The following is a 23,236-nucleotide window of genomic DNA, read 5'->3' as shown; positions in this document are numbered from 1 at the left end:
TAATGAAAGCTGATAAAGTTCATTTTTGCACCAGGTACACGCCTGCTAAGTTGACCCTGAGATTGGACTTTTTAGCTTCAGATTGAATCCAAATTGGCACCCCCCCCTCTTCCCACTTTGATATTGGAAGAGCATTTTATGCCCCTGGCTGCTTGAAGAGAATCACGTCTAGAGGGGACAAATATGCTATCCATCTCACAGAACAACATTTGTTTGCTTGCCAGAGCCTTCAAAACCATTAACAAGATTAGGCAGTGCACAATGGCAGCGGTCCCTCTCCTCCCTCCCTCTGTCGCCTTCTCTTTTTTCCTCCCATATTCCCTCCCATTTTGTTCTCAGCTCATTTGCCAGTACAATGCAGACATTGAGAGGTTTGTCTGCACCTCCTCTCTGAGGGGAACCTCCGCACAAAACCTCCTTATGTAGGCAGACTGCAGTGGCATGCACAAGAAAAGACACAAATCATTACACAGGGATGAAAATTAACACACAAATTACTACATTCATGCCAAGGGTGGACTTTGTCTCGCTCACATTTGCTCGCACACAACTCCCCCCCCTTTGCTTCTGGCCAAATGGCTCTTCCTCTCAGTATGTCCTGCACTTACAGAGATATGAACTGGAGGGTTATATAAATACCATGCTTTCTTGTATAAAGGCAAAAACCCTGCAAAGCCACAGAGGTGTACACTATACATATAAGTGTATACCACAGAGCAGTGGAGTGGGCGAGTGTGCTTGTGCATAATAGACAAAAGAGGCTGTATTTGTTTCCTCTGGGTTTTCTTTTTGAGGTAATTTATTCTTGTGAAGATATTGATTTGGAAGTCCATGCTCTTGTTTTTCATCATTTTTCTGCACAACCTTTTTGCCAGTTTGACTATCACCACAACAAATATGTTCACAAACATTCCTGAGATATTGTTACAACATCAGATATCACGTATGGCTATATATCAGATATATTTAAGGAGAAGAGAACAATGTCCTTCACTTCTCATTTACTGAAGACTTTGTTTGCTTTTACTCACTTTCAACATCTCGCTTCATCTTACAAGCTAATCTCCTCTGTTGGCTTACCGCTGTTTTAGCAATAAAATTTAATTGCATCTGTGTTTCAGTTCTCAGCTTAAGTAACAAGAGTGGTGTACCTCATTAAATCCCTCTCTCTTATTTCTACCTCCTTTTCAGGTTCCTACAGATGTTTCTATGGGTCTACTGGCTGAGCCCCAGGTAGCCATGTTTTGCGGAAAACTGAACATGCACATCAATGTGCAGAGCGGCAAGTGGGAGCCAGACCCCTCGGGCACAAAGAGCTGCATCGGTACCAAAGAAGGCATCCTGCAGTACTGCCAGGAGGTAAAGTGTGAGGAGTGTTTGAATACAGAGCAGGACCTGCTCACCTCCTGGTTAATTACTCCCAGAAGGTTATTAAAAATATCAGGATATTAAAAAATAATACTAATTTTGACATGTACTCCACACAACAGGCAGTTCTCATGCTTTAATTAACTAGTGTTAGGTTTGAGACAATATGTCTGGATGATAAGATTTAACAATCCTTTTTTTATCATTATTATTTAACGGACTAACTTTTTAGTAACTAAGCAGTTGGCTTTGTTATTTTAGAAAAAGTTAAGATGACAACAGATACGAATAATTGGTCTGTCTTTACTTAAGTTTTAGTTAACATAAATGTAGTTAAAATTTGAACTCCACAGGAAATTCAAGTATAGGGATGGAAATTGAAAACCAAGCATCCACTCAGCAGCTGGTTCCCAATTTTCCAAAGCGTCGGACTCAAGCGTCACTTGGCTTATCAATACCTGTATCAGTGCTGACAGGTGCTGGCCAGCTCACTGGCTACAAATAAATGTCAGACATGTCGGTTTGTTGCTGGAATAAGCGATCCAGATCCAGAGCATGGCTACATTTCATTGAGAAACATGACAATGGCACAAGTCCTAATGTCGATATTGGAAAGACCAATAATAGTAAAAGATAGTAGGACAGAGCTATATCCTTGCACAGCAGAGTCAGCTGTCTAATCGCTATTCTGCTCCTTTACAAGAGGAGAGTACTTGCTGGAGGTCTGCCTGAATTGCAGCTGCAATACTGCAATCTTTTAATTCAATACAGTAGTCCAAATAATGGAATAATTTCCTGCTTCCTGTAGATGCTGAAGAGTTCATCACTGAACTGTGAGTTTTCCTCCCACTGCTGAAAATATTCCTGCTGTATCCCTCACTTTTTCTGTGTTGAAACGGTTATGGTGGGCGAGGGGCATGTTTTGTGACATGCGTTCTGTTTGCACATCGGACTAAGTGCAATATGGAGGGCAGAGGAGAAATTATGTGCAGTCGTGTAAATAAGACAATATCATCATTTAGTTTTTTTTATAATAAGGATAAAAAATAAACATGTCCTAATGGAAATGTCTAAACGCAGGTGGGGCGCCACTCTTATATAATTATAGGGAAATAAGTAAAACATCCAAATGAGAATGCATTTGGAAGCCAGATATTGGAATTATGCATCATTTATATATTCACATGAATTATTTGTTTCAGTGGCTTTAAATTCAGTTTTGCATTAAATGTCACAATACAGGTCAGTGTTTATTTTATTGCATTCCTGGAAACTTAATGTAAACTTCTACAGAGTTTGTATATTAAGTGATATATTATTTTCTGCTTTACAGACTAAATCTGTAGTTTTGGCATCCATATCAGTTTGAAGATATTATTGATTTTGTTTACATTGTTTGGTGGAGTTGTCAAAGATTTTAAACTCAGCGTACACTTTAGAATATTGACAAAGTAAAGCTATGCTGTGTAATTAGTTCCTCATAGAAAACTGGGTCAGGAATTAAAAAGGAAACTGACAAAGAATTGATAATGGCATTGACATAGATAACATCTTATCAATTTCCATCCTATGCTGGGAGCTCCAGTGTCACAATACACAGTCTTTCTGTTCTCAGTGTCACTAATCTTCCTATCTGTAGTCCATTTCTTCCATTTGGGTCTTCTTGAGTTTTATATTTGTACAGGTTTCCTCAGCAGTTTGAATCTATTGGTCCAGAGTTGGTGGGTCTGCCTGGTCCCATCTCATTATTATTATTTTTTTTTTCAAGACACTGTTAAGATTTTTATCAAAGACGTTGTCCACTTTATTACAGTAACCTCTTGCTTCTAGATATATCTGAAGAACTCATGTTTATCTCGGCCAAATTTATCTATTTCCTGAAAACTTGTCATTATTTCCTTCTGAAATCCTTCTATGTTGTGCTTCTTCTTGCTGTTCTTTTTACAGTGGAGAACATCTAGATTTTTATACTTGAGGAAAGCAACTATTAGGGAAAGCCACACAAGGAATTGTGGGTGTTAAGAAAGGGAAGTATTTGTTTTTGCTGGTATAAAAGTAAGTAAAACCACAGAAGTCTACAGTATTTTTCAAAGGGCCATACATTCTGCAAGCAGATTTGTTTTTAAGTCAACAAAATCTCCAAGTTAGCTGCGTAACATGAAACCAAAACTCTGCTCAGTAAACAAGCTCCTTACGGCCATGCGACTGCTTTTCAAGCTACACTTAGCTTGTAATTAGGAAGAGTGAAACTAACCAAAGCAACTGCCTAATGCGTGACACTGAAAAAAAATCACACCGCTGCTAGGCTCAAGGGTCCTAAATTCTAAATTCTTTACATTATAATTGTAAATACACCATGATAAAAGTAAGCTGCCTGATTAAAAGGGATGTTTTCTGTGTAAAAACATGCACCATGTTCAGAGGAGTATGGGAGGTTAAGCTCCTTTTTCCACTGTTACCACTGAAGGCAAATCTTGTGAATATAAACAAATGACTTTCAAATCGTAACTCCCAACCACAGCTTGAACTCAAAATATTGAAAGTAAAACAAAGACATATTAAGAGCTTTCCACTCCTCTGCAGTACTTGAATGCAAGAGCTGATTTGACCAAGGCGAGGGTGACAAGTGGGAAATAAAGTCATGAGATTGCTATTTTTTTCCTCTGTATGAAGGGATAAAAAAATAGGAGTTGTCATAAGTGAGAATGAGAGAAGAGGTATTTGGAGAGGGATGACATGCCGAGTCAGAACGATGTGCACAGGCAGATGTCATCCATGACGGGCTGTCATGGAGACGAATGTAGAGGTAAACACCACAGACTTTTTTTAGGCAGAAAGCTCCACAAAATGCTGCCGCTCAAAATGCACAACAAAGGCACATCACTTTTTTGGCATGAAAGGCATCAGTGAAAAGCCTGCTGATTCCCCTTCGGCACTGTCTTCACTCTGGGTTTCAAACCACTTCCAGATGTTGTGTTCTGAAGTGTCTGCACTTTGACACATCAGTATAGGGCTAAAAAAATAAATAAAAAGGTTTTTAGTCCCTGAACATTTCTCATTAAGAAAAAATGTTAAATAGAAATGCAATCTTGTGATATGACTTAGCTGTGTTGTGACATTATTACACTGCCCTTCCCAAAAAAAGTCATCACCTGGATTTAACTTAGCAAATCAGTGAGTAAGAGCCTCCCATTGGATACTTGCTGCATGCATGATTGTTTCAGCTGGCAAGAAATTATTTACCCCGAACTGCTGCTCCAGTTAGCAGCTTCTCATTTCTTAAACAACCATGTTAGAAGACGCATCCTGTGGTCATGAAAAATATGTTGATCTGTTTTAGAAGGGTCAAATTATTAGCATCAGACAAAGAAAACATGTAAGGAGATGCTGAAACTACTAAAACTAGGTTAAGAACTGTCCAACGCATTATTAAAAACTGGAAGGATAGTCGGGAACCATCATCTTCCAGCAAGAAATGTATAAATATCTTGAATGATAATGATCAGCAATCATTTTCACTTTTTAATAGTGAAAATAGTGAAAGTAAGAGCATTTCCAAACAGGGTTTGGGACTTAACAGCTGTGTAGCCTTAAGAAAACCACTTATCAGAGTTTAATAAAAAGAAAAGGCTTAAATTTGCAATGGAGCATTAGAAGGTCATGTGGTCTGAGTCCAGATTTACCCTGTTCCAGAGTGATGGAGCATCAGGGTAAGAAGAGAGGCAGATGAAGTGGTGCAGCCATCATGCCTAGTGCTACTGTACAAGCCTGCAGTGCTACAATCTGGGGTTGTTGCACTCGGTCAGATCTAGGTTCAGCAATGTTATGTATCCAAAGAATGAGGTCAGCATATACCTGAATGACCAGGATATTCCATCAGAGGATTTCTTTCATCCCTGATAGCATGGCCATACTCCATGGCACGAGACGACATTTCATACATGGATTAGCCACCACAGAATCCAGACTGGAGCCCCAGTGAGAATCTTTAGGATGTGATGGAGAAGACTTTACGCAGAGGGCTGAATCCCATCATCACAATAAGATATTGGAGAAAAAGTAATGCAACTCTGGATGGAAATAAATGCAGAAGCTTATCAAAACTAAAGGCAGTCTGACAAAATATTAGTGTGACCCTTTTTTATTTATTTATTTATTTATTGAGAATGAGAAGTGTAGTAAATAAATCTGTGTGTTTAGGTGTATCCAGAGCTCCAGATTACCAATGTGGTGGAGGCGAACCAGCCAATCAGCATCCAAAACTGGTGCAAGAAGGGACGCAAACAGTGTCGCAGTCACATGCATATTGTTGTTCCCTACCGCTGCCTAGGTGAGTCCATCTTGCATATTAATGCTAGGAGTAAAACCTTTTAAGCATGTCATGATTTCTTTTTGGCAATCTTATTTATCTGGTTGCTGTTTTTGTTTTTTTGTGGGGCTTACTGGTGAAATGTTTCCTCAGTGAATCTAGGTGGGGCTGAGGTTATGTATGAATTCTAAATGTGGATCTTAATTTTGCTGCAGTGGGAGAATTTGTGAGCGATGCTCTGCTTGTTCCTGACAAGTGCAAGTTCCTGCACCAGGAGCGCATGGACCAGTGTGAGAGCCACCTGCACTGGCACACCGTAGCCAAGGAGGTGAGCCCCCTCTTAACATACTTCCACTACTTTAATCCCTAGCATTCATTCACGCTGATCGATTCTGTCTGCATCTCTTCATCAATTTGTACGCATGTAGTCCTGCGGAGACCGTACCATGAATCTCCACGACTATGGGATGCTGTTGCCGTGTGGCATTGACCGCTTCAGAGGAGTGGAGTTTGTGTGCTGCCCCACCGAAGCAGAGCGGGATGCTGACAGTGCAGAGCAGGACGCTGATGATTCTGATGTGTGGTGGGGTGGAGCGGAGACCGACTACTCTGACAACAGGTGCACATAAACACAGATGAATAAGGGCGAAGCCACAGCACAGCAATACATGACCTCACACATGATCACAGATGCAGCCATTTTTATTTTTAACATTACCCCGAAGAGGAACTTTGTTTACTTGAAAGGAAACTGTCATTTGAACTCCTTGTCCTCCCCACTTCCTCATTTCTTTCCCATTTTTCCTGTTGTCTCCATATGTCTCTTTACTTCCCCTTCATCCCCATCACCCTCCCTTCCTTCCCTCTTTTTTGCTTTCACCCAGTATGGTGCGTGAACCAGAGCCAACAGAGCAGCAAGAGGAAACCAAACCATCTGTGGTAGAGGAGGACGAGGACCTGGAGGTGCTTGAGGAAGATGCAGAGGAAGAGGAGGATGAAGAGGATGTACTGGACAATGACCAAGATGGAGATGGAGAAGAGGATGAGGAGACAGTGGGGGAAGAAGAAGAAGAGGAAGAAGAGGAGGATGATGATGGAGATGACATCATTGACACACTTGATGACAATGATGATGCTGATGAGCCCACCACTAATGTTGCCATGACTACAACCACCACCACCACCACCACGGAGTCTGTGGAAGAAGTTGTCAGGGGTGAGGAATGCTTTTGATGCTTGTTTGTGGGCTTTTCCATGTTTTTGTTTTCATTTCCTCAGAATTTAGTCTTTTAAACCTCTTAAATACAGTAATCCATCATTCCTGTTTGATGCTGCGGTATGTTTTCTCCCCGGTTTGTATGCTATGTCAAACATGGTTAAACTTGATGTTCCTCACAGTAATTCCTTGCTGTCATTTTTGTTATTGTGCTCATTAATCATTTCACATCTTTCATTAGCCACGATCCATTAGAACCAGAATTTGTTGCGCTACTGCTGTTAATTCATTTTTGTGCCAAATTAGTGTTAAATTCATTTCCAAGCAGCATTAATAATGAATGCCTAAACCTAACCATTTTTCCAGGTTTTGTGATTTTGTGTCCTTGAATTTAAGTGGCAAATTCAATGACATCTTAAAATATGATGCTGTTACCTGGTGAATGATGAGCTGAGGAGGATTTGGGGCTGCGTACTACCTTATAAATGATGAAAGTGTGTGTGTTTTCCAAGATGTGTGCTGGGCCAGTGCAGAGACCGGCCCATGCAGGGCCATGCTGCCCCGCTGGTACTTTGACCGACAGGAAGGCCACTGTGTTCAATTTATCTACGGCGGATGTGGAGGAAACAGGAATAACTTTGAGTCAGAGGACTACTGCTTGTCTGTCTGCAGCAGCGTCAGTAAGTCCTGCCGACAGCTGCTCAGGTCAACCAGCAGCTCACCGGGTTTGATTCCCAATTTCTGTGTTTAACTTTCACATCTGTTCACCGTCTGTCCACTGGCTGTTTTCAGCTCTACACTTGACTAGCATGCACCAAAGATTGTCTTAACTTTCTCACCAGAATCTTTCAGTTTAACTGCCTGCACACTTTTCTTTCTTTACCTTACACCCAAATCTGTGTGTGTGTGTGTGTGCACATTTTTATTTTCAGCACATTTAAAAGTGGACCTTCTTTTGAAAGCTGTGATTATTGCATTACATGAATCTCCTTAGACAGAATAACACATTGATATTCTTTTCTTTTAAAATTCCATATTGAAATGGGGTCACTGAAGTGAAGTGGTTCTCTATTTAGACACAAACGGCTTCAGAGGTTAAATAACGTTCTTTACATTGCAGTGGCTACTGGTGCTTCCCCATAGACCTTGTAGGATAACCACCATAATTCCCACAATTATGGCTATTTCAGGGCCATCATTTTATGCATATTAGTTTAGCATGAATGTGAGCTGTGAGCTCACCCAGAAACATTATTTCTGCAATAATCCTCGCTTCACTGCACATTATCCCTTATATCTTTGACATGTTTCTGGTTTGCTGCTATTATTCTGGCCGCATCATTGAGGAAATATGCTCAAGTTAATTAATTCAATTCACTTAAATCAGATGTCAAATTGCTCAGCTGCAGTTTTGAGAATATGAAACATTTTTCTTTCTTGCGATAAGGAAAAACTCATTAAAACAACATTACACGCTCTCAATACATACCTTCCTTCCAGATCGGTGTGATGACTGATTATCAGTGGAAATGAGAGCGATTGCTCAAAGATTTTTCCACCTTGTTTATCTGGTGAACCATCTGAGGTTCTTAATAATGGCTACTTCAGGGGGGAGAATATTTCTTGCATGACTGTGTTGAATTAGACATGATCATTCAGTCACGAAGCAAACTGATGGGATTTCAGATAGTAACTCCATCCTGGATTGGTAAATTATTTCCACATGCCGTTTTTCGCACAGAAGTCGGTTGTGTGTTATAGACGGGAGCAAAAGGTGCCTTAAATGTTGCCCGACCGCTGTGTGTGTGTGTGTGGGTTCAGTGACCTTCGTCAATATGCAAGTGTGTGAATGTGTTTGTGCACATCGTGACTGAAAAACAAACTGCCCTGCAGCAAAATGAAGTCATGCTTTCCATCTCCCTGTAGTTTGATCTAATTTTATCTAGTGTGTGTGTGTGTGTGTGTGTGTGTGTGTGTGTGTAGTGTGAAAGCGTGCTTGTGTGTTTTGGCTCAGGATTTTTGCTTTGTTGAGCACAGAGGTGAGAAAGAGCTGCAGTACATGCATGTATTGTCAGTCTTTTTGGTCTAATGTCACTGATTTTATAGTAGATTGCACTCTGAAAAAGCACCAACATGGTGATCCACGGTCAGCACTCAGCAGGAGCAATTTTTCTAACAAAAACAACAAAACTGTGGCCCAAATGGCTTCCTAATTTTCCATGTTAGTTACCAGTTGTCATTACAGTCATTCAAATACCACAAATATTAACAGTGTTGCACAGCTGTTGTTTACATGTACGTGTTTGTTGCATGGATGAGGAGCATTTTATCAATTCAGCAGCAACAACCCACTAAATGTGGCTTTTTGTAATTTAAGCCATTTTTGCTGTATTTGGTGTTTTGTTTTTATTAATGTAGAAATTAACGTAGAACCTGAACCCTTTTAAGCACTGTCAACATACATTATTTTTTCAGGACAACGACCTTTGACAGATTTTCAATCTGAAATTATGTGAAATGTATGTACTATAGATATAACCCATAAAAAGCAAACAACAACAACAAAAGAAAAAACTTGACATCAACAGTGACCGAGCCTTTTATTATCATTATATCTAGTCTTTGCTATCATTAGGAAAAATATTGGCATTGAAACAAACCCATAACAGAAACTATATATTTAGGCTTTTCCTCCAGATATTTTTGCTATTGAGTTATTTATGCATATTTATTCTGTCTATCCTCAGAAAATCAACTCCATATCAGCTTGTTTTTGGCACCAACGTGCATCAAAAACATCTTCCTTGCTTTAATCTGGCCATCGAAGACCATTATTTTTCTTTTCAGACTGACATAAGTTGTCACTTGTTGATCTTTGGCTGCTCCTGAATGGACATTGCCATCAATTTAAGCTCTCCGATTGGTTGAAATTTGGACAGAAAATGGCTTCATCATTATTTTAGGGTCAAATTAGAGTTTTTTTATTAGCAACGTAGTAGTGATGGTGATCTTTTTTTTATTATGAAAATGTGATCAGTCATGTTTTCATGGATCAGTCATTGTGTGGTTTTCAAACTGGGGGTCGCAAGATAATTTCAGGGGGTTGCCAGATGATTGTAAAAAATATACATCATACATTTATCAAATTGGGAGTGTTTTTTTTTTTTTACTAGGGCTATCAAAATTAAACTATTATTGAAGAGATACATCTTTGAAATTAGCACATTATTATTTAACACAGTAATGCATAAACAAAGTTAGTACACATGCTATATTAAAAATTTAAATTTGACATTATCGCCATGAGAGAAGCTGATTTGGGGCATGTAGGTGTTTTTTTCCCAGCGGTGAACCACCACAAACCATTTTATCCTCTTTATTTATTTAGATTCTTACAGTTTTCCAGCCTTACATTTAGAAGATGGCTGCAAAATGACTCATTTGATACATGATGCAGTTAATCACTAAGTCGTTGTGTGGGGGTGGGGGTCGCGAACACCTATGCATTTTATGTTGGGGGTTGTAGCTCAAAGTTTGAAAACCTCTGATCTAGAGTCTCTGAATAAACACTACATTTTACAGCTGGATTGTAAACCTCCTGGATGGGATATAAATGCCTGGAAAAGTTCCGTAAATCATCTTGGAATCAGAATCCATAATAGAACTGGTTGTTAGGATCTCTGACATATCAGTACCTTGACTTGGTTGGAGAGTTTATCTTGGGTGGGGTAAGGAGTAAGTAAATTTTACAAAACATTTGGCTCAGAGTGAATCCCATCTCAGTTGTTTTTGTGTCTTGTGCAGTCATGTGCTTCTCAGACGTAACCAATTTCACATGATTTGCAACCTTCACGGCTGGTAAAAGCATTTTGTTCCTCATCTATGAAAGATAATCAACTTTCCACTGATTAAATCCCAAGTTTCACACAGCAACAGATCCAGCGTATTTCATGTGGGTGAGTTTGTGTGTCTGGATTAATTCCGGTTGCAGCAGCACTAAATCACGGTTTGAAAGAAGTTATGAGAAATGTGTTTTTGTTTCTTCTAAAAAGCAGTTTTGGTCATCTGAGGTCTTCACTTATGTTGGAGGGTTTGGGCTTTCAGCTAAAGCTACTGACTAGTTTTCTTTCCCTCTTGAACTTGCACTAACCCTTTTAACCCAGTTTGGACTTTTGTGTTTGTTGCCAGTTCCAGATCTACCAAATATAAAGTGTCCTGTAACACAAAACTCCATTGAAAGTCTTCTCACTTCTCTGTTTCCTCTCTATATTTTGATGCAGTACCTACTGCCACACCCAGCTCACCTGACGCAGTGGACCATTATCTGGAGACCCCTGCTGACGAAAACGAACACGCTCACTTCCAGAAAGCCAAGGAGAGCCTGGAGGCCAAACACCGGGAGAGAATGTCCCAGGTACTGAAGATAAACCATAAAAGGAAGGGGAGCAAATGTGTATTTTGTCTTGTTGTTTAAAGGTTAATAAACTTTATCAGCGGTCATCTCATCTATGTTACATTAGAGATGATGGATGTTCAGAGAGCAGAAAAGGATTTTCTTACTAGCACAGAGAGAACAAAAATAATCTATAAATAGAAAATGGATGGAGAAGAGGTGTGGTGAGGAAATCAAATTGGTGCGTCTGTTAATCCCTCCCGGGTGAGCCGACTGAGGCATTTCAACTTTAATTGTATTTTTTAATCAACCGTCTCACTCTCAGATGGAGATCCAGATGGTCTGCTTCAGTCGCACTTTTTAAAGCCCCAGATAATGTTGCTAACAACACTTCGTGGCACTTAAAATGACTTTTTTTTTTGCTTTGCTTAGCTGTGTTTGTTGTGAGTGACTAGCTACAGGCACAGCATCAACTGATTACACATAGTAACTTCTCCCTTTAAGATGGTGTTATTGCATTGCTCTGATGGAAGTGAAAAATGAAAGAGGTCCACAGAGTGAGTCAGAGAGTCAAAATGGGAAAGGGTGTGCAGTCATCACTCTGAAACACATGCAACTGAGCAAAAAGGGAATAGAAACAGCTGATGTAGTCATTGCTGTTCTTCACCCAGACCAAAGATTTTATAGGATTTTTGTACAAGAAATTCTTTCTTTATAAACCAGTAGTTTGTAGTTTGTATTCTGCTGCTGCTAAAACTACTCTTTGGTAAAAACCTGGTACCTTCCACCCACTAATAGTGAGGCTTTTGCACTTATTTGTCAATACCAAGTTCATAGAATTCAGAGTTTTTGTTATTGTTATGCTGTACCCGTTAACATTGTTGATCTTCTTCCTATTATGAGGGTTTTTAACACCTAACCCAACATGAACACACCTGTAAAAAGTGATACCTCTCACTCTATTTAATGTGGGCAAAAACAGGATTAAATATATAAAGCAGCATCTGTTCTGATGAATGTTTTCCTTCCTGTTCTTGTCTCCAGGTGATGAGGGAGTGGGAGGAAGCTGAGAGGGAAGCCAAGAATCTTCCACGTGCCGATAAGAAGGCCGTTATTCAAGTAGGAAAAGCAGTGATTTATCCAGCACAGTACCTGCCATCCTTGTACGTCATTGTTTCCAGGGCTTCAATCAGTTATTTTATATGTGTGTGCAGCGTTTCCAGGAGAAGGTGGAATCACTGGAGCAGGAAGCAGCCAGCGAGCGCCAGCAGCTGGTGGAGACCCACATGGCCCGGGTGGAGGCTCTGCTGAACGATCGCCGCCGCTTGGCGTTGGAGAGCTACCTGACTGCGCTTCAGCAGGACCCACCCAGGGTAAACCAGCCACACAGAAGTCACCATTAAAGTCAATAGTTAATTTCCCTTTTTCTTTTGGTTTAAAATATTCCCTGATAAAAATCTCTTGATCTGTCCCTTATATCTGACCTGCTGCATGAATTATTCCCTCATGTATCTTCTGTTTTTAGTTTTTTCTAGTATGCACCTCATACACATAGGAGGTTGTTTCAGGATTTGGCTTTCAGATATTATAGCCTCACATTTCACATATAAAATTCTCTTCTTTGATCTTTAATGCAAACAGCATAATGTGTCTTGTTCTCTTCATTGTCTCTTACAGCCACGTCATGTCTTCACCTTGCTGAAGAAATATGTCCGTGCTGAGCAGAAAGACAGGCAGCACACCCTCAAACACTTTGAGCACGTCCGCATGGTGGATCCCAAGAAGGCAGCCCAGATTAGACCCCAGGTAGCATCAGACATTGGATTTTATAAATTCCTTTTGGCTGTTTTTTTCTTTGAATTTAAATGCTGCAGTTATTTAAATAACTTCATAACTTAAATAACTTCATTTAAATATAATTGTTTTTTTGTTTTTTCAAATAAGCTAAAGCAGCCTTTTTTTTTTTTTTTTTTTTTTTTTAATTTTCTGTATGTGTTTATGGTGTAGGTGCTAACCCATCTGCGTGTTATTGAGGAGCGCATGAACCAGTCTCTGGGACTTCTCTACAAAGTGCCCGGCGTAGCTGACGACATCCAGGATCAAGTTGGTAAGTTTGTTGGCTCAAGAAACAAGTTTCATGTCAACAGCTTTGGGTAATTTTTTATTTTTTATGTTGTGGAAAAGAAATCTGTGACTCTTCTTGGAAAAAAGGAAGTCGAAGCAGATGATTCAGCAGGGAAAGCCCTCAAAGGTTTATTTGTATTTACAACTAAATCGAAGTATAGTCCTCATCTTCCGTCCGATGTTGGGAAAAACCCCGTTTCACAGCTTTATTCCTCTTTTTATAGAGCCTAAAATTCCCTGGAGGCATTGATAAATTAAGTGCATACATACATACACACTTGTTGTCCTGTTGTCAGAACCTCCCTACACTATCTTTGATGTAAAAGTGGAGGGCATGATGAAACCATGGAGGTTAAGCTGAGACTTTTAATAAGAAGACTTTTGATACCATTAATCATGAAATGTTGCTCAAAAAAATGGACGTTTACAGAATTAGGATAGTGGTGTTAAACTGACTGAAAAGCTAAAATGAAACCCAGCAACAGTTTGTACAAATAGATAATCCTACGTCATCGTTGTAAACATGTGGTGTACCACAAGGGTCAGCAATCGGTCCCAAGTTGTTTGTATTCTATTAAATGATGTCTGACATGGTAAAATATGTTGTATTTGCTGGTGATATAACTGTATTTTGTACTGGGGAGACGCTTCAGCAGATTTTGGAGGTGGTCACCACAGAAATAAGAAAATTAAAGCAATTGATTGACATTAACAAATGATGTAATTTGGAGGTGAGGATTGAAGCAAAGCACAAAATAAGCATTGGCAAAATGATCCGAAAAAGGGCGCTGTGTGGTAGTGTGGTGGTTAGCGCCGCAGCCTCGCAGCAAGAAGGCCGCGGTGCCTCAGCTGGACCTTTCTGTGTCTGCATGTTCTTTACGTGTATGCGTGGGTTCTTTCTGGGTATTCTGGCTTCTTCTCTCAGTCCAAAGACATCCATGTTAGGTTAACTGGTCACTCTAAATTCTCTCTGTGCTGGCCCTGCGATGGACTGGCGACCTGTCCTGGATGTACCTGCCTCCTGCCTGCTAATTGCTGGGATAGGCTCCTGAACTGGAATAAGCGGTACAGAAATTAATGTTTGGGAAATACATGGTACAAGTTGTTCTAAAGGAAAATGTTGATTGGCTTTAAATCAAACACTGGGTGGTAATGAGGTCAGAATCAAAATATGGGTCACAACGTGTTTGCTATCAGTCACAATCAGAAATGTAAATAAAAATATATTAACCTCTTGATGCCAAGTGTCGCTACAAACCACTTCTGGCCTTTTATTCCTTTTAAACTAATTTTCTTGATATATTTGTTTACTATTTAATTTTATGAGACTTAAATTTCATTTATTGCTTTTAAAATATTTAATATTTTATTTTGTTCTAGTCCTTTTTTCCTGCATTTATTTAGTTTTTATATAATTTTGAATAATTATAGGGGAAAAATATGTTTTCTTTCATTTTACCTACTCCTTTTCAGACACTTTGTCATGTCTCTTTTGCTTTGTCTTACATCTGTTTTCATTTGTGTTCTTAATGGATGAAGAAAGACAGACTTAATGGGAGAAGTTTTTACCAGTGGTTAACTGTTAGTGAAAATAAAAATATGTAATTCAGATTGTGACTGCTCATCAATGTGTGAAAGACAAACTGAAAAAAGCCTCACTGCCCTGGTTTTGTTGCGTGTAACAGAGTTGTTAACAGTGGTCTAAATTCCCCAGAAAATGCTGCTTTTTTCTCTCCTGATAAGGATACTGGAGTCATTTGGCCTAATTCTTATGTTCAGAGTCAAATGAAACTGTTAGAGAAGATAAACTGCTGGGAAGATAAATCCCTTTCCCTCCCTCCCTCCCCTGCATGTGCAAGGTTTCTGCAGGTTTTCTGGGTTTAGCTGTGTTGTGTGCGTCATGCAGCCATCTGTGTCTCTGTCTCATTGACTGTCACAGTCTGTGCAGCCCAACAAAACACACAGAAGAAAAGACAGCCTTCAGTCTTTGCTAAGCGTCATGGATGATTTGCATCTTTTGATATAAAAGCAGTGGCGTCAGCAGCTTGTGTGGGTCTGTCTGTGATCATAAGTAAAAACAACTATCAGATTTTTCTGTTGAAATTACACTTAAGTTATAGCAAAGCAAAACACATTCCCCTTCAGGTCTCCTCCTTTCTGACTTCTCTCCATCTTTTCTGCCACCACTCAGAGCTTCTGCAGAGGGAGCAGGCGGAGATGGCCCAGCAGCTGGCCAACCTGCAGACAGACGTGAGGGTGAGCTACGGAAATGACGCCCTGATGCCTGACCAGGAGCTAGGAGACGGCCAGACTGACCTGTTGGCCCAGGAGGACACGCTAGGCCTGGGGGGAGTCGGCTTCGTCCACCCTGAGAGCTTCAACCAGCCCAACACCGAGAACCAGGGTACTTACAGCAACACAAAACACACAAACAGCTGCTGTGTTTTCTCTGAGGTGAATTTAGAACAAGACAAGGCAGGTTGTAAACTACTTTTAACTTCCTTCCAGGTATTCATGAACTGTTAACACAAATTCAGCCAATCCTCACAAGTTCAGCACAGCTTTGAATTTTGTCCAATCACAGCAATTTTAATAATGATAGATCATAAATGTGTGGTCATGTGCGAGAGAAATGCATCACATGTGCCGTCTAAAATTCAGGGAGGCAGCTCAACTGGTTAAGGGACCGCACCACCACTTCATTCACTGCGTTCACCACATGATCATGGAAAAAAAATGTCACATATTAAAAAACTTAATTCAGGGGAAAAACAAGGAAAAAATTAAACTTAATCTGGAAAAAAATGATTGAATTTCATAGCACTTTAAAATGATCTTTTTACCGAATACAATATTGAGGTGGAAGATGAACAAAGTCGTCACGATGAGACGTTAAGATCCACATCTGGAGTAAATACTGAAAAAATCAGATTTGTGTGTGTGTGTGTTTGTTTTTCAGCAATAAATCACAGCTTGTAGAGCATTTTGCAGAATGGTAAAATGCTCTTCCTTCAACCTTATTTCAATAAAGAATGCTGGAATATTAATAATTAAAAATAATAATATTAATAATTAATTTAATAATTGTATTAAATGACCAATATATATATTTTTTTGTTTTTTCTTCACTGTCTCTCTACGGGCTCTGTAGAATGTTATTTTATATAAAAAAAAAAAAAATATTTGTGCTGCTTTTATTGCAGCAGTTGACCAAACCTGCTTCAAAATCAGGCAAGAATTTTACCCAAAATCCAAGAGGGAATGAAAAACTAATTCTTTGCATGTTTAAAAAAAGAAACTGTCTCCATTTTTTCTCTCTAGTTGAGCTTGTGGACTCTCGCCCCAGCCTTGACAGAGGCATTCCCACACGGCCAGGTGAGTGCTGCTTAAAAGACATGAGTAGAAATTTAGTTAAAGCTTATTAACAGTTTCAAACATGCTACTCTGGACTGTCTCATCCAAAAATAGAGCATCTGTTTTCTGTCAGTGGAAAATCTTTTATCCCTAACCACAAGCCCTATCGATCAGGTGCATTAATATAAATAAACGTCTTCACATTGTGTTGCAGACATTTTTGTTAAAGCAGCCTCCAGCCTAACAAACATTTTCAGGTTAACTCAGGTCTTAAAAAAATATATATATATGTGACTGCTTTGAAGTAGAAATATTTTTACACCACCTCTCCTCCGCTGAGCCTTTATTTGCTCACAGCCAGCTCCACTTGACCTCCATTAAGGCGCAGGTGGGCCTGTTAAGCGATTTGGGATGCAGCTATGGGATGTACGTGTACTGCATATGCTGTGCTACTGTATGTGTGTGCTATATTGAACTGATACTGATGGTGCGTCTGATGTGGCCCAGCGTGCGCTCCAATGAGTTTAATTTCAGCATGTGTGTCTGAAAGAGAAAGTGGCTATTTCTTATGATCGATAATAGATTGCACTTTTTTCCCCTCTCGCTAGTTACTGGAATGAAGATGGAAGCTATTCCTAAGCTGCGTATGGAGACGGAGGACAGACAGAGTACTGAATATGAGGTTCACCACCAGAAACTGGTAAAGATACTCAAATATGCAGACTTATTAATAAAGGTGAATGTGAAGGCAGCTTAATAGACACGTACACATAAAGATGTGTTTTCCCAACACATGCAGGTTTGCACTCTGCCCCCTTTCCTCCACAAGCACACACACATCCATGTCTCTACTTTGTCCTACTGATAAACTCCCAAGGTTGTCACCATGGAGACAGGTGCCCATAGAGACAACCGCAGTAATGAATGCGTCACACTTGTGCTCTCCTCTAAAAACCCACTGCCCTCTGATCAGAGCTAAGTTTTGTGCTGCGTGTATCTGTATTTGCCCGCTCAGCCACAGCTGCGCAGCAGTTCAGTAAGGCCTCCAAAGCTCTCGTTGTGCATGCCATCATTAATCTCCACCAGCATTGTAATACCAGCACAATAACCTCAATCCATCCTCAGTCAAATCCAAATCCACGTACCTTATTCCTCTCACCTAAAAGCTTAAATCCCTTAATCCCTGCATTTTATAACATATCACATTTCTTGCATTCACAGGGAGCAGTCAGTGTGTCAGACTGGGTCTTTAACTCGACTCCTTAATTTGATATTTACTGTAACTGCATTCGGCATTCTGCAGTGTTAGAAGAAGAAGGCAGCTCTCTCCGCTGAAGTGAAACCCAGCTGATGTCAGCATAGTTGAGATATCTGGAGTTATTTTTCTCCCTGTAGAAGGCGTTTACTTCCCTTTATTGTTAAAATATGTAACAGATTAGTTCCACACAGCAGCGTAATCTGACAGAAGCACAGCACATGACATGATCTTTTAAAATCATGTCATGTGCTGTGGGGAAGCGGAGTCATTCTGCATCAGTACTACTTTGTTTTGCTGGAAGACATAATTTTCAGCAATATATGATTCCGAAAAAAGTTGCCTACGTAAGTCTGTCCCATCCATGTGTTGTCATGTGTCGGGTTTTTGTTTCTCCAGCCTCACAGCATCCATTTTGCAGCTCAGTTTAAATCTGTACTATTTATAGGGAAATGTAAATCAAATAAACATGCAGTCTGTGATTAATTTATGCCAAAAACTGGCATGTTTAATTTTGTAAAATCATCAAGTTTCAAATTTGGGTTTTTTCGATCAACCTGACCATCCACTGTCCTAAAAAAAATAAAAAAATAAACCACAGGTCTTCTTCGCTGAGGATGTGGGCTCCAACAAGGGCGCCATCATTGGCCTGATGGTCGGAGGTGTCGTCATAGCAACGGTGATCGTCATCACCCTGGTGATGCTGAGGAAGAAGCAGTACACCTCCATCCACCACGGAGTTATCGAGGTGAGAAATGTTTAATTACTAAACATAATGGGATTAATGGCTTTTTAAAAATTAATTTCCTACTTTTGGTTTACTAATTAAATCCATTAATCAGAACCTTCAGTAGTTTTTTTTAAACTACTGGCTAGTCTGGGTTCTTTGTTTGTTAGCAATTCAATAATAAAAAAAAATCATAATAAAGCTTTTTTTCTGCTTGAGGGGGAATTAATTTGTAATTTCGTTGCAGTCGTTGCAATGACAATAAAGTTCTGTTAATGACACACAGAGTAGCTGGGAAGTAAAAAACTAAGATAAAAACAACAAGAAACAGTTTAGTAAACACTAACAGTTAATTAGGACATCAGTGCAATGCACAGGAAGTAAACGTCAAAAAAGTGTAACTGTAAACATGATAGTAATACACAGTATAATTATAGTATTATGTAATATATAGGGTGTAATATAATATATAACTTATCTCTAATACAGTACAATGTAATATAATAAAGTACACAGTGCAATAATAATAAATAAAAAGGGTGTATAACGATGGTTTATTCACACACAGGATGTACATTTGAGATTTTTTTACGACAGAATTGTGAAAGGGGTACCACATAAAAATTACTAACAGCTTATAACAGGGGCCCACCTCTCTACAAAGTAGTAGTATACAGTGTAATACGCTACAATAAACCCCATATTATTGTATGATGTGTGTTGAAATAAGCTGTTGGTTTATGAAAGTACATGATGTATGATATAGTGAAGTACAGTAAATAAAATAAAAGTGTGACACACTTTAATGTAATGTTCCATAAGGTGTGCTACGACGTAATAGGTGGTATAATATTTATTTTATAGGGTGTATAATAATGATGATGGTGATGACGATGACGGCAACAATGATAACAATGTGCAGTATGGTACTATATGTATAATTAAGTAAATCATGCAGGTGTAAACATAATGCACACAATAGTAATGGAAGTAACAAAGACAATAATATACTTTGCAGCAGCTTTAAAAAGCTCTAAAATCATAGACTGTGTTTTATTTATTCACCCACAATAAAGACGTAATAAACCCTCCCCCTTCCCCCTTCTGGTTCCGTCACAGGTGGATGCTGCCGTCACCCCCGAGGAGCGCCACCTGTCCAAGATGCAGCAGAACGGTTACGAGAATCCAACCTACAAGTTCTTTGAGCAGATGCAGAACTGAGGAGAACGTCACCAGTTCACACACTCGCCATCATCTCCTCCCCTACATCAACACACCTCCCCCTCCCCCATCCTCCCCTAGAACAGTCCCGTGTCTCCAACAGGCAGTGAGGCTTAGATCACCAAGTAACTGAAATAGTCAGTTACCAGCATAAGGAGTGACTGTAGTCAGGGTTTCTTTCATTTTTAATTTCTTTCTTTTGCCAGGGCGGACTCTGCCGAGCCAGTTTGCACCACATTTGTTCACTTTATTGGAGCAAAGACGCCTTTTTTAATTATAGAAAGGAGTTTTTAGGAGTCGCTCCGTCTGGGCCTGCTGATGTATGAAAAAGGCCCCACCCAAGGCCTAGAAACAGACTCGCTCTCTCTGAGGGGGAAAGTGCGTTCTCTCCACACTGATTCAGGGTCAGTGTAAGGTTGATTTTTCTCTTTGTTTTGGGATAGCTGTAGGTGTGGAGTTTTATAGGCAAAACTGACCTCTGATCAGTAGGGTTGTAAGCACACCTCCACCTGGGCCTCATTTATAGAAACCGGTTTATTGTCCAACATGTCAACATAATTATTTTCTTCTTTGTAATGATTAAATAATGAAGTATAAAATTTTAAGTCAAGCAACAAGATTTATTTTAAATGAGGCCCAGTGTTTCCCCATTCTACTGCACCACTACTGCACTCTCCCTACAGTCTACACTGGAGTATAATCAAGCCTCCTCCTCCCTTTACCCTCCTCCTCCTCCATCCATCCCTCTTTTTTTCTTTTTGCATTCTTACAACAGCTGGGCTGTGTTATGTCACACAAGGCTCTTAAGGATATCAGGAGACACTGACGATAATGATGAAGTTGACATCAGTAGTAATCATATTCTAAATGAGCTGTTTTTATTTTAGAGGTGTTTTCTCTATCATTTCCTGTTTTGTTTTTCAAAAAAGAATGAAAACGGAGAAAAAAAAAGTTGACCGATGTAAAGTCCTTTTTTTAAATTGCGTGTAATGTTACTGAAGTAATGCTGAAGTCTTAGCTGTTCTTATGTAGTGCATGACAACAATGACAACAGGATTTGGAAAAACAAACATTAAAAGAAAAAATCAACCCAAGATCTTAACGCTGCTCTCTCTCGAGATCCTTTTCTCACATATAGATTGTCATTCTAGCAAGATTGTACATTTAGTATCTTCTCGTGATCATGTGACTTCAAACGATGATAAAAATATATATAAATCTAAATGAACGGGCTCTGCTTTGATATGTAAAGATTCACATTTCAGAGAGATCTGTGATTTTTTTTTTTTTTTTTTTTTTTTTTAGTTCCTCAATTTTATTTTATTTTAATTATTTTTCTTTTTTTTTTTAACCCTGCAACTTTCCTGAAGCTGCAGGAGGGGGCCTGGCTTCACTTTTGTACATTCTTCTTCACTGAAAGATGTTGTGTTAAAATTCCTTATGTGTAGAGGCGTTCAGAAATCACACCTGTTCATTTTTTTACTTCCTCAGTTCATGTTACTCTGTGATTAAAAAGGCATGTTGTGACGGCAAAGATGAAGAGAAATATGAGGAATCTGGCTCGAGGAGCAAGTTTGGATTAATTCTGCGTGTACATGTTGTCATTTTCAGTCTGGTGTTTTTGTCCAGTTGTAAGCCGACGCCGTCTTTCTTTTTGGGGGTTTTGCACTCATTTTGCTTTCTGCCGACTGAACAGGTGGAGCGCTATGAGAGGTGGAGGGGGAAGGAGGGCAAGGTACAGAGGAAATGACTTGCAGTTCCAGATGGATAGCCAGCCAGGCAGTGTGTATGTATATATATATATGATGGATTTTCACTTCCCCCTCTGCACTTCCCTTCCCTCCCTCCTTCGCCTTCCTTTTCCTTCAGGCATGATGCTCACCTCTGCCATCAGCACACCCTCGTCTCCTCGGAAGAGCGCAGCAGTCGACATATAGATAAACAGGCGTTTGCTGTCAAGACTGCACTGACAGCAGGAGGAGAGGGGGTGTCAAAGCAGAAATAGAGGGGAAAAAAATCAAGATGGCAGCATTATGGCAGGGATCTCCATTCATCTCATACAGTCAGCTCATGTTAAAGGTTTGTCACCTCCACACGGCATTGAAAGAAACAGAATGAGGTCTCACCATGTTAATACATTTAATTGTGATAAAATCTGTGAGAAAGTAGACTCAAATGTGCCTATGGGGGCTGCAGTGGGGTGAGTTTTTGGTTTTGAGAGGGTGCTTGTTAGAAGCCCAACAGAGGGTAGTAGAGTCGAAGAGGAAACATGATTTTCTTTTCCTTTTCTTTGTGGGTTATATATTATTTTTATTTTCCACTGTGTAATATTGTGCAGGCCATTTGCATTGACGCTTTCTACACTGTATTCCATAATAAAGTTTTGAATGTACATACAAATCTTTGTGTATTTGTTTATGCTTTATATTTTCACATAGACAATAACCATATTACCACACATGCACCCTGAGAGAGTCTTTTATTCAGTCTTTGTGTCAATGATAAATATCTGACAGGAAGATGAATCCCAAAGATCATCAAAGTATGAACGAACCCCGGCCATCAAAACAGCTGAAACTAAATCTGTGTGTTTTTTAAACTTCTGATTTGAGTCCAGATCCACTATTTGGAAAATGTTGTTTTAAACAATGCAGAGATTTAGGAATCCTATCAGCTATATCTAAAATGTAAACGGTACAAACAAATTACATTATTTTAATAGAAAATATATTAGCTTAAAGTAACATTTTACAATCATGCTTGTTTTGTTTTTGTGAATAGAACCATGCATAACCTTGCACAAAAAAAGAACAGCTTCTTGGCAATGAATCATATATCGTTGGAAGGCCTGTTTAATTTGCTTTTAAATTGTACCACATTTGTAACAGATAAGCAACAGAGTTGCACCCATGAAAAACTTTCCAAATTTTCTCTGCCAATGCCAAACACCTTATTCTGCTATTGACTTCCCTTCTCCTTCCGAGAAGTGTGGAGGAAGGAGATGTTTAGTGATGAGACCAGAATCTGCTTGCAGCAGTTTGATTGTAGGATTAATGGATTAACTATGCTGATTCCTGCAACGATGGGGTAACAGCTTTTGGTGGAGGCAGTTTGATTGTGTTGGGCGGCATCTCCTTCACTGGAAAAACTAGGCATATCACTGGAAGCAATCTTAATGCAGAGAGATATAAAGATGAGATTCTGCAAACTGTGGCAGTTCCATATCTCTGCAGCCTTAGACTGAACTCAATCCAAGATAGCAAGACTAC

General features: G+C 39.5%; 1 protein-coding gene across 2 annotated transcripts in view; it reads left to right on the top strand.

The window, feature by feature from the left end:
* appa (amyloid beta (A4) precursor protein a) overlaps positions 1–22,359 on the top strand; it is a 36,022-nt gene extending 13,663 nt beyond the window's left edge. The window contains exons 2-17 of one of the 2 annotated variants that reach the window (XM_041979227.1): positions 1,192–1,359; positions 5,569–5,698; positions 5,893–6,005; positions 6,106–6,296; positions 6,562–6,893; positions 7,406–7,573; positions 11,174–11,307; positions 12,331–12,405; positions 12,501–12,659; positions 12,964–13,092; positions 13,294–13,393; positions 15,602–15,814; positions 16,732–16,785; positions 17,373–17,464; positions 18,621–18,767; positions 19,866–22,359. In XM_041979227.1, the coding sequence (XP_041835161.1) occupies positions 1,192–1,359; positions 5,569–5,698; positions 5,893–6,005; positions 6,106–6,296; positions 6,562–6,893; positions 7,406–7,573; positions 11,174–11,307; positions 12,331–12,405; positions 12,501–12,659; positions 12,964–13,092; positions 13,294–13,393; positions 15,602–15,814; positions 16,732–16,785; positions 17,373–17,464; positions 18,621–18,767; positions 19,866–19,967 (2,307 nt within the window). In that variant the 3' untranslated portion in view covers positions 19,968–22,359. The remainder of the gene's footprint in view (positions 1–1,191; positions 1,360–5,568; positions 5,699–5,892; positions 6,006–6,105; positions 6,297–6,561; positions 6,894–7,405; positions 7,574–11,173; positions 11,308–12,330; positions 12,406–12,500; positions 12,660–12,963; positions 13,093–13,293; positions 13,394–15,601; positions 15,815–16,731; positions 16,786–17,372; positions 17,465–18,620; positions 18,768–19,865) is intronic. The other variant, XM_041979228.1, reaches the window with a different exon arrangement.
* The last annotated feature ends 877 nt before the right edge of the window (positions 22,360–23,236 follow it).

This window comes from Melanotaenia boesemani, chromosome 24 (assembly GCF_017639745.1).
Source record: "Melanotaenia boesemani isolate fMelBoe1 chromosome 24, fMelBoe1.pri, whole genome shotgun sequence".
NCBI lineage: Eukaryota > Metazoa > Chordata > Actinopteri > Atheriniformes > Melanotaeniidae > Melanotaenia > Melanotaenia boesemani.
This window is presented reverse-complemented; position numbering and strand designations above follow the sequence as displayed.